The following is a 12124-nucleotide window of genomic DNA, read 5'->3' on the forward strand; positions in this document are numbered from 1 at the left end:
TCCATCCATGGGATTTTCAAGGCAAGAACACTGGAGTGGGTTGCCATGCTCTCCTCCAGGGGATCTTCCCAACACAGGGATCGAACCTGCATTTCCTATGGTTCCTGAATTGCAGGTGGATTCTTTACCCACTGAACCACCTGGGAAGCCCTTCAGGGGTGTTAACTATTTTAATTCTCAGCAGCATTGCATGAGAGTGCCCCCTGGCTCTTCTCCTTCACACTGATTATTGTTTTAGAAGTTTTGATTCTTATATAAACATTTAACTCTCTTCCCTACAGATATTCTGGCCACAGGACCAGCAGAGAATGCCTTAAATTAAAAAACATTTCTCTTGAGAAGGGAAGAGGTGAAGGTCGTCTTTTTCTTCGCCTCTTGTCATTTCCTCTGTATGCACCTCGCCTTGTCCTCACCTTAAAAGAGATGACTCCGGTTCCTCTTCCTCGTTACTCATCTCAACTCCCAAGTTACTCATCTAAACCCTTAGAGTTTCAGTAATCAGATCTCACCTGTTACTTGCTGCCTTTCCAGACACTAGCCCATACTGATCTTTCCTTTCTTTGTATTCTGATACCAGTTACATTCCAATTGGGAATGTACAAGATGATTTGTTGGAGGCATGGTAAAATATGGATAATTGGAATGTGTTTATTTACATTTTATCGTATAAATCTCTATTTTTTGTTTTATAATATAAATAATTGTATGATATATGTATATCTTTTATAAACTCAAATGTCTATTGGGGCACATGCTTAAAAGTATACTGTAAAGGATATGCATAAAAATTCTTTTAGAGACTGCTACCCTATACTAAGCAATTTACATTCTTATTTTACATTTGTGACTTTGAATATGTGCAAAAGATGCCAAAAGATTCATGATATAATCATTTGCACTTCGGCAAAGCCATGAAATCTGAATGCCAAAAGCTGAGGCAGGTGGCTAGGAGTAAATCACTTAGCTAGGGAGTGAGCCAGACAGACCATGAATAGAGTTTCAGTGCAGCTTTGTTTTCTACTCAAAATCATGTAGTGTATAATCCTTGGGAAGTGATTCTTAAAACTTCTTTTGAAAGAATTACTCCATTAAGAAAGCCTAATGCAAGTACTTCCCTTGTGATCCACTGACAAAGACTCAGCTCTCAACGCAAGGGGCCCGGGTTCCATCCCTGGTCAGGGAACTAGATCCCACATGCCACGACTGAAATTCCCGCGTGCTACAGCTAAGACGCAGCATAATAAATAAATACAAAAAAGAAAGCCTAATGTAAGTTCTGGTGATGAAAGTGAAGAAATCGAAATAATTTGTAATAAGAGGTAGTTTTGGCTGAGGTGCATACTGTGTGTGTGCACACATGTGGAATCTGAAGAATTGCAAGTGATTATTGTTGCTGTTTACTTTTTTTCTACTTCATAAAACTCAGCTCCTCAAATTCCAAGTCCTTTCACTGAAAAAGAAAATCGTATCTTCTTTGCATCCCCACAGTTTTAACAACTGGCACAGTGCTTCATCTTAAATAGTTGGTGACTTGATTTGTTTGATACTTGCCTCTTTTCTATGTTTAGGCATTTTTCTGACTTACAAATTCATTGCCTACTGCAGAGGAACAGTAAGCTAGAAATTAAATGTTTCCCTGTGACCTGGAAATATCCAGCAATATAGAGTTCATTATTCTATATTGAATGTCTGTTATAAAAGATTTGAATGCTCTCATGATGCTGTTCTTTGAAATATGACTTACCATCTTAGTAACATCAAAGAAATAAAACTAAGGGGAAATGTTAGATATTTTCCTCTGTTACCATGCAGAGATCAAGTAGAACTCACAGACAGATGTGTTTTAAATGCTCCATAAATAGCCTATTCCCAGATCTTTATATTATGGGTTAGGATGTCCACTGGGTGTGTTAAGTCAGTTCAGTCACTCAGTCATGTCTGACTGCGACCCCATGTACTACAGCACACCAGCGTTCCCTGTTCATCACCAACTCCTGGAGCCTACTCAAACTCCTGTCCATCGCATCAGTGATGCCATCCAATCATCTCATCCTCTGTCCTCCCTTTTTCCTCCCGCCTTCAATCTTTCCCAGCATTAGGGTCTTTTCGAGTGAGTCGGTTCTTCACATCAGGTGGCCAAAGTATTGGAGTTTCAGCTTCAGCATCAGCTTCAGCATTCCTTCCAATGAATATTCAGGACTGATTTCCTTTAGGATTGACTGGTTGGATCTCCTTGCAGTCCAAGGGACTCTCAAGAGTCTTCTCCAACATCACAGTTCAAAAGCATCAATTCTTCGGCACTCAGCTTTCTTTAAACGTCATTTTAATCAAGAATTAGGAAATTTAGTTATAAAAATAATGCTAGGGATCATTTTTTAGGAAGGCAACCAAAGGAACAACAGTGTGTAAGACAAAAGACTGAGATTACAGGTCTTTCCATTGGCCTTTGAAAAGCGAGGCTCTGCTATGAGTTGATTTACCTTGAGTGTATATTTATTCTATGCTAGGGCTATGCATGCATTACTTCATTTAATAATCTTCCCATGAAGGATCCTCTAAAAGAAAGTATTATGTATTACTTATCTGTATTGCTGTTGGAAGTAAAACTTAGAGAACTTAAATACTTGTCCAGATACATGGTGACAGAGTCAAATCAGCACTATGCAATAGAAAGCAATTTCTGCAATGACAGAAATGTTCTATATCTGCACTGTCCAATCTGGCAGCCACTAGCCCCATGGGGCTACTTGAGCATTTGAAATATGATTGGGTCAACTAAATAAGTGAATTTTATCTTAATTAAAATAGCCACATGGGGCTAGTAGCTACTGTATTGGACAGCACAGCTCTAGAACCTCCCTAAAATACTCTTAATCATACACCATACCTCTCCAGTTCACGTCTCCAAACCAAAGCACATAATAGGAATAATACTGACACTATAAACTACACAGACCCACAGTATTAAAAACATTTGATTAGCCAAAGATAGAGATGTTATCTCTACACATAGAAACCTAAGAGACTCCTTTTCTCTTATACCTAGCTGCTGCTGCTGCTGCTAAGTCACTTCAGTCGTATCTGACTCTGTGCGACCCCATAGATGGCAGCCCACTAGGCTCCTCTGTCCCTGGGATTCTCCAGGCAAGAATACTGGAGTGGGTTGCCATTTCCTTCTCCAGTGCATGAAAGTGAAAAGTGAAAGTGAAGTCGCTCAGTCGTGCCCGACTCTTAGCAACCCCATAGACTGCAGCCTACCAGGCTACTCGGTCCGTGGGATTTTCCAGGCAAGAGTACTGGAGTGGGGTGCCATTGTAAGGGGCAGTAACACAGTAGTAGACTTCTGTCTATGATCTTTAATTCTAGTGTCTTGTTAAATTATCCTCCTTCATTTTGTATTATCATTCTCCCTTCAAACCTTTAGCCTTTGCACTTACTGATACTTAGGGCAGAGGTTAGCAAAAATTTCCATTCCTTGGTGAGTGGTTTGACCAACATTCTGAATGCCTTGAGGTCCTGGCTTTGTATCCAGCTGCCTGTATGTCCTTTGTTGATTGCTTTGTGCTGTTCTGAGCCTCAAAATTTTCTCATCTGCAGAGTAAAGGGGTTGAATTAAATGACCACATAGGTTCTTTCTAGATACACAGATTCTGTATATAATGGTTCTAATGGCTAGGGTTCTGTAGTTGTATGGATATGCAGTAAATTCTTTTTAAAGTAAATTCTTAGATTACTAAAATTGTATGTACAAAACCCCAAATTTCCTCGAACAAGAAATGTTGGAAAGGTGTGCAGCTTTTCACGTGTGATTAGCCCTGTTCCTTCCTCTTTCATGTTCCTTTTGTGAATGAATGGCTTCAGTCTTCCACAGACACAAATCAGAAGCCTGTACTTCTTTTGATCCTTCATCTGAAGCAATGGGAATGATTGCTATACCCAGAAATCTCTGAATTAATTGTCACATTGAAATAACGTGTTCAGCACATCATTGAAGTGGCATTATAGCAAATGAAGGCTTGAAAGCAAATTAAGTTAAAAATGTTATTTTAGAAGCACCAATAGTTGTTTGTTAATGTGTATGTATTTAAACAATTTTAATGTTTTACCATTATGCTCATTTTGAAAATAACAAGTATTAAGTTCTACTAGTTCATTTAAAATATTCAAAGAAATTCAGTTCACACGTTTGAAGTATCTATTATATATATCAGTGTTTTGAATCTGTACATTCATCACATGCTGACTTGTATAATGTATGCATCTCTTCTCTGAAGTATATCGGTGGCCTTTAATCCATGATGTGTTAGGATCACCTATAGGGCTTTGAAAAATACAATGTTCAGGTCTCACTTCAGACCTGCTGAATCAATTGTAAGGAATGAGACCTTGAACACAAAAGCTGAAATGCTTTCCAGATTATCCTGATTCATGTCTCAGATTGAAGAACTAAAAACCTTGAAAGTTCTTAACAAGAAAAGAGATGGCTCCTTTATTAATTGGACTTATACCAACATCAAAGCTAGCCTGTAATAACTTAGTGATGTTAGTATTATAAAGTTCTGTTGTTCTTTCAGAATTAAACATTAAAGTGTGTTTTGATGATGGCAATTAATCACTCAAAAAACACTCAGCTAATTCATTGTCCAGTCATTACTGAGAATTTATTATAAAGTATAAGAAATGTGATGCAAAATACAGGAGCACCCCAACTTTACTTCATATGTTCTTATTCTTGAAAGAATTTGGGCTTATAAAAGCAGATGTTCAGAGACTTCCCTGGCAGTCCAGTGGTTAAGATTCCACACTTCCATTGCAGGGGATCAGAACCAAGACCCCGCATGCCATGCTGTGCTGTCACACACACACACACAGAATTAGGTATTCTAATCTTCCGTCATCCTTAGATCTCTAGTCTTGATAATCATTTGTCAGTATTTTAACAATAGAAAACAACATTTTATTGAGAAATGTTTTAAATCTTCAAATTGGTATTCATTAAAGTCAACTATTTGTTTTTGCTTATATTACATTTTACCCTAGATTTTAAAATAGTTTCTAATTCTCATTTATTTATATAGGCAACATACAGTTATACAATACTCTATATGTTTTTATACTAATGATCTTAAATGTAAAGTTGAGTATTGTATATACTAGGTTTCCCAAGTCATTACACCAGTAATATTCATAGTGTGTAATATATACTTTGTAGATAATCTATATTTTGCTTCTATTATCATTATTCACAGTTATCCTCTAAGAACATTCTTTAGGACCCATGTTTGTATGGCATTGAAACTGCGATGGGCTGGGAGGGGCTTTAGGTAGAGATATTTATTATTCATGGCCCTCCTCACTTTCAAAACTGATACATCTGAATCAACATGAGAATTCTTACGAGTAGAATCTGTATATATAATCCTAGTTATAAACACTTGTGTATATTTTGCCTCTTCCTCCATGTAAGTCCTCCGTCCTCATGGTTAGAGAAAGAAAGAATGGGAGATACACACCTGCTCTTGGCCACTTTAGCTGGGAGCTGACACAGTTCATTTCCGTTATAAGACCACACCCATCTGCAAGAAAAGCTGGGAATGCAGTCTAGCTATATTCTAGGAGAAAAAGGGTTTTGGTGAACACACAGATTTCTCTGCAACAGCCCTATTTCTGCCATGATCAAACTCTCCGACTTTTGGCAAAGCAGTTAATCTCCTTGGCTTCAGTTCCCTTTATTATAAAAGAGTCAAAGACTTTGATAAGGTTATTAGATATTTATATTAAGAAAGTTCTCTTAAGATATAGCGAGGCTTGATTCAACAGTGCATTTATCAGAATCATAATATCCTTAAAAGTAGATCTGATGAGAAATGAGAACTAAATTATGGCCCAGTTGGTGGTTTTGTGGTTAACTGCATAACCATGGGATGTTGATTACTTGATTCAGGTAATCTTGGAGAAGGGATCTTAGGGGGAGGGAGGAAAGGGGTGGATTTAGGATTTCATTCTTAGTCTCAACCTTTTTACTTTTTCCATCAGTAAATCATAATGAAAATATTGAACTCATACTCTTCACATTATAATTTGGAAATTTCAAATAATTTTTAGATACTATCTAAAATTCTTTGGATTAGACCATCAAATTTTTTTAATTTGTAATCTAAGTTATAGGTTACCCAGGCTTTTGAAGACTGACCGGAAAATCAAATGAATTATTTACAATACTCTGTTTATGACCATATACTTTGTATTGTAAACAGTTGTCTTACAAATGAACTGGGAAACATAACCCATTTTTAAATAAAGGATGGCTTGAATTTATATCTGCAAAATAGTTTAATTGCTTTCCTGCCTTCAAAAAGTGATCTCTTATACCCTTAAATATAATGTCGGAGCTATGGCTGTCTGTATGAATATAGTTTGGCGCTTCTTCAGCAGAGATGTCATATTGACCAGAGAAGAGATCTCAAGGACAGGCAAAGAATATGTGTTATATAGCTGTTGGCTAGAAGGTACCACATTTACTCACAGTGTTTGTAAGACACACAGATGATTTGATCTATCACTGATTTTAAAAGGCAAAAATGATAGATGATTACACATTAATTTTGACTGGTATTATTACTTGTGTTACATTTGAAGGCTTTAAAAGGACTTAATAGGAAAGATATTTTTAATGTGTTCATAACGTTTCAAAACATGTTCTGTTTCTTTTCAGGACTTCCAATAGTAGTCAGACGTTATCATCCTGCCATACTATGGAGCCATGTTCATCAGATGAATTCTTCCAAGCCCTTAATCATGCTGAACAAACATTCAAAAAGATGGAAAACTATTTGAGACACAAACAGTTATGTGATGTAATTTTAGTTGCTGGTGATCGCAGAATTCCAGCTCACAGGTAATTGTTTTCTAAATTTCTATATGTGTGAAATACTTCCTTGATCATTTAGTAATGTATGTTGAGGTAACTTGTTCTAATTGATTATTCAGTGGAGTGTTTTGGCAAAGGGGTATATTTCATGGACTTTCTGCAAAGAAAGCAGTGCATATGAAATCATTACACACTATGTGCTCAGTCGCTTTAGTTGTGTCTGACTCTTTGTGACCCTATGGACTGTGGTCCACCAAGTGCCTCTGTCCATGAGATTCTACAGGCAAAAATACTGGAGTGAATTGCCATGCCCTCCTCCAGGGGATCTTCCCGACCCAGGGATTGAACCTGCGTCTCTTAAGTCTGCTGCACTGTAGGCAGGTGTTTGTTTGTTTTACTTTTAGCGCCACCTGGGAAGCCCTAAGTCACTTCAGTAGTGTCCGACTCTGTGCGACCCCATAGACAGCAGCCCACCAGGCTCCCCTGTCCCTGGGATTCTCCAGGCAAGAATACTGGAGTGGGTTGCCATTTCCTTCTCCAATGCATGAAAGTGAAAAGTGAAAGTGAAGTCGCTCAGTCGTGTCCAACTCTTAGCGACCTCATGGACTGCAGCCTACCAGGGTCCTCCGTCCATGAGATTTTCCAGGCAAGAGTACTGGAGTGGGGTGCCATTGCCTTCTCCTTATTACACATTAAATGACCCCAAAAGTGTTACTTTCCCTTTGTAGAAGCATAAAAACAAAACATACCAGCCTGAAGTTTGTCAGTATCATTTGATATAGTTTTCAGCTACTATTTAAGCCACACCCCACCTAATTTTATCTGTTGTATAACTTTCAGTAAACTCAGTGGAAATTAAAGTGGTGATCATTTAGAAACAAATTGGTAGAATGGAGTGGCAAAACTGTTGAGTTTTTAAATAGCCAACTCTATCCCACCTTCTTGGAGTAGGAAATGGCAACCCACTCCAGTATTCTTGCCTGGAAATTCCATAGACAGAGGATCCTGTCAGGCTACAGTCTATGGGGCTGCAAAGAGTTGAATATGACTGAGCGACTGAGCACTGCACATCCCAACTTCTGTTTGCTGACCTCCAGAAAATATGAAAGGCAGTAGTACTAGGGAATAAAAGCATTTAACAGTAATGAAGTATTACTTTTTGTTGTAAGAAAAGGAAATGGAAGCTGTTTAATAAAGTACAATTTTTCTCCTAATAATTCCATATTTAATTGTTCAGTGTTAATCACCATTATGATCCCAGAGGTTTTTTTTTTTTTTTTTTTTTACCTTTCAAAACTAATTAACACTGTTTCCCAAAAGTTTTGTTAAACCTTCCAAAGTGAAAGTAAAATTAGGAAGCATGGGCTTGGTCTTATAGTCTTTAATGCCTGAATCAGCATACATTTATTGAGATGCCACTATATGTTGTGACCAAAAGTCCATGTTGTGAGTGTGGGTTTATTAGAGATACCTCAACCAGAATTTCTAGAGGCAATCCAAATTTCCTGTTTCCAAAACAGAACTCAGTACCTTACCTGCAACACCTGTGTAAGACACCATCCTCTCACTTAGATTACTCGTGCAAGAAACTCCTGACCCATCTCCCTGTTTTCACTCTTCCCTACATTCTGTTTTCTACACAGCTGCCTGAGTGACCCAGTAAAGTGGTACTCAGATGTGGTTGCTCCTCTGATCAAACTTTCTAATGCTTCCTCATGTTGCATCGTGAAACCCCACATTTTCCCCGTGGCTTCTGTGACCCAGCTTGCCGTTACTTCTTTATCATGCTGCCCACCATCTTACTCACTCTGCTTCAGCCGCTCTGACCCCCTTGTTGTTCCCTGCATGTGGTAGGCATGCCACTTCTGCCTTTTGATGTTTGCCCTGGCTGCTCTTCCTGAATGCTGTTCCCAAATACCTGTATAACTAATTCCTGCACCTCCTTCAAATTTTATCTCAAGTGTCACCTTCTAGTGAGACCACCTATTTAAACCATTTGCCCTTATCCTACATTTTTCCCCATGGCACTTATCACTTCTTGCCATAATTTAGAATTTACTTCTGCTGTGTATTGTTGTCATCTTGTAGACTATGACTCCATAAAAGAAGGGATCTTTTGTCTAGTTTTCACACCAGTATATCTCAGAATATCTAGATCTCTTTGCAACCCCATGGACTATATCCCACCAGGCTCCTCTGTTCATGGATTCTCATAACAAGAATACTGGGGCGGGTAGCCATTTTCTCCTCCAGGAGATCTTTCCGACCCAGGAGTCAAACCTGAATCTCCAACATCTCCAGCATTGGCAGGCGGGTTCTTTACCACTAGTGCCACCACTTAAAATCTATTTTTGCATATATGTGACTATCAATAATTTGGGCAGAGACATACCTATTATATAATAATGTATTGTAAAAAGATACAAAATATACTTTTGTGGTAACAAAGGTACTATAATTTTACAACAAAATATAAACATTATAGTATACCCTAATAATTTAAAAATCATAAAAGTTAAAAATAACCTGCTAAAACCAGTGTCAGATATCTCCCATGTATTTACTACTTATATAATTAAAAAAAAAACAAACCTTAGGTTGTTTTAAAAAATGATAAGCTGGAGAACCTTTACATTTTTTCCTGTATTTTATATATCATTAGTTTAAATAATATTACAGCTTTTTTTCAGGATGATAAAAAGGGATATTTGAGTAGTGAATGAGTAAATCATTTACATCAGCAGAAAACTTTCAGTAATGGAAATTTATTATTCAAAGGAAGAGACTAGAAGTTAGGGAGCTTGGGATTACCATGTACACACTGCTGTATTTAAAATGGATAACCAACAAGGACATACCGTATAGCACATGGAACTCTGTTCGATGTTATGTGGCAGCCTGGATGGGAGGGGAGTTTAGGGGAGAATGGATACATGTATATGTATGGCTGAGTCCCTTTGCTATCTACCTAAAAACTCTTACAGCATTGTTAATCAGCTATACTCCAATACAAAATTAAAAGTTAAAAAAGACACAAAAGGAAAAAACGAAGAGACTAGAGCATAAAGCAATTTATCAAACTTAAAATGCATTTCTTAGTACCAAACACTTTCTATAGGTAACAAAGTTTTTTAAAAAATAGAAGAAAAAGAAGGAAAGAAAGCAAAGTGTTTACTACTGAACATCAGCTTTGATGTTGTCACTGATTTTTTTCTTCTGATGTGCTCTTAGATTGGTGCTCTCCTCTGTCTCAGATTACTTTGCTGCCATGTTTACTAGTGATGTCAGGGAAGCAAGACAAGAAGAAATAAAAATGGAAGGTGTAGAACCAAATTCCCTATGGTCCTTGATTCAATATGCATATACAGGTAATAAATCTGAAAATAAAATGAATGTAAAACCTCTTAGATTTAAGTTGTATTATTAGATTTCAGATTTCTGCCTTTAATAAGCCTACTGCAGTTAATAGTTCTGCTGTTATAACTACCCTTGGTGAAATCTCTATATTAGAACCTTTAAAGTGGTTATTATAATTAAGCTTTTGAATGATATTTTTACATGTTAATGTAATAATTTGATGAATTATACAATGTTTTTCAACTTTTGCATTATTACTAATCCTTTGAAAATTCTGGAAACCAGCTATTCATTTTTTATTTTAGTAGAAGTCACAAAGCACTAGTAGCTTATTTTTCACATTTAGTACTTTTTTTCTTTTTGGAATGTCTTAAATCATCTATATCTGGAATGCATGTAGTGAGCTCTTAGAATTATTATTGTTTGCATCAATTACCTTATAAACCAAAGTTAATATAGTTCCATAGTTAATGGAATTTCTTTTTATCATTAAGGCCGCCTGGAATTAAAAGAAGATAATATTGAGTGCCTGTTATCTACAGCTTGCCTTCTTCAGCTTTCACAAGTTGTAGAAGCATGCTGTAAGTTTTTAATGAAACAGCTTCACCCATCCAACTGTCTTGGAATCCGTTCTTTTGCTGATGCTCAAGGTTGTACAGATTTGCATAAAGTGGCTCACAATTATACCATGGTATGTATTTTTAAAAAAGCAGGAAGGCATAGGTGCTTGCCTTATTCCTTATTGTTGCAGGCTTGTCTGCATGTTGCTGTTTTCCCGTGGCTCTGCTGTATGTCTTGAGGTTCAGGTTCACTGTCTAGTGTGTCATATTTTCACTGAGGTCTGAGGGAAAAACCCCAAGTAATATTTCTCCTGGATTTATAAGTCAGGCCTTAAATTATCACAGCCACTAAGAAGCAGAGCAGTATTTTAGAGCCCTTTCATTCAATCTGCTACTTTTAAAAGCAGATTTCCCCTAGACAGTTTACCTTGTGGCATATGAATGAATTTCAGAAATTATCCCCTTACTCACTGATGGAAGTTGGTGATAGTGATAGTGTATTGGTGCAGTACTAGTACAGAAGATACGAGGTTGGAAGGGAGAGGCTAGCTATTAAGGGTAAATCTGACTATATGTAAATCTGACTAGAAAGATGTTCCTATTGATAGTAGCAAATTCTGTGCTGAAAATAAATCCCAGGGAGTTCTGATTCAGAAGACTAAGGATAATGGATACAAGTTGATCTAGGACAGTAAGAAAATCAGGGCATGTTGAGAGCATGCTGTTAGGACCAGCCTCCACCATCAAATAGTAGAAGGATTTGGGCAGCAGAGGTGTGTGGATTTTTAAGGAGTGACCATTTTGCCATGCATGGGTTTTCATACCTGGGTAGTGATTGAAGATTTTTGCTTTAAATGCTTCATTTAGGGCAATACATCTTCTGAGAGAGGAAAGACCATGGATATTCACATACACATATGTTATTATCCATGTTACTGATTTTGTCAACATTTAAGAGATACATTTTTGTCTACCCTGTCTTCCATTCCCCATCCTTCCATTGAGTTGGTTCATATGTGAAGGAATTGACCAGTACTTTAGGAATCTTGCATTATAGAAATAGAAATTGGGAAAAAATTACAAGAACAGATGTTTATAACTATTGGGAAGAGTAATTCTACCTATTTCGTAAGCTTAAGCAAGGATTAAGTGAGTTAATAGAAGTTCAGCACTTAAAATGGTGATTGGTACATAGTACCAATAAAACAGTAATTGATACACAGTTTCAACCTGGTCATTAAATGACACCATCATCATCATCATCATCATCATTTGGATTTATTCTGTTCCACACAGTAGGGACCTATGTGAGTGAGCAAAAGCCCTCAGGCAAAGG

The 12124-nt window shown here is 37.2% G+C and overlaps 1 protein-coding gene across 1 annotated transcript in view; it reads left to right on the plus strand.

The window, feature by feature from the left end:
• The window catches only part of KLHL5 (kelch like family member 5), a 92613-nt gene that overhangs the window by 35634 nt on the left and 44855 nt on the right, over nucleotides 1-12124 (plus strand). Inside the window, 3 exon segments of the mRNA XM_070372271.1 lie at nucleotides 6716-6898; nucleotides 10103-10239; nucleotides 10723-10919. Coding sequence (XP_070228372.1) covers nucleotides 6716-6898; nucleotides 10103-10239; nucleotides 10723-10919 — 517 coding nt within the window.

The sequence above is a fragment of the Bos mutus genome, chromosome 6, assembly GCF_027580195.1.
Source record: "Bos mutus isolate GX-2022 chromosome 6, NWIPB_WYAK_1.1, whole genome shotgun sequence".
Classification (NCBI taxonomy): Eukaryota; Metazoa; Chordata; class Mammalia; order Artiodactyla; family Bovidae; genus Bos; species Bos mutus.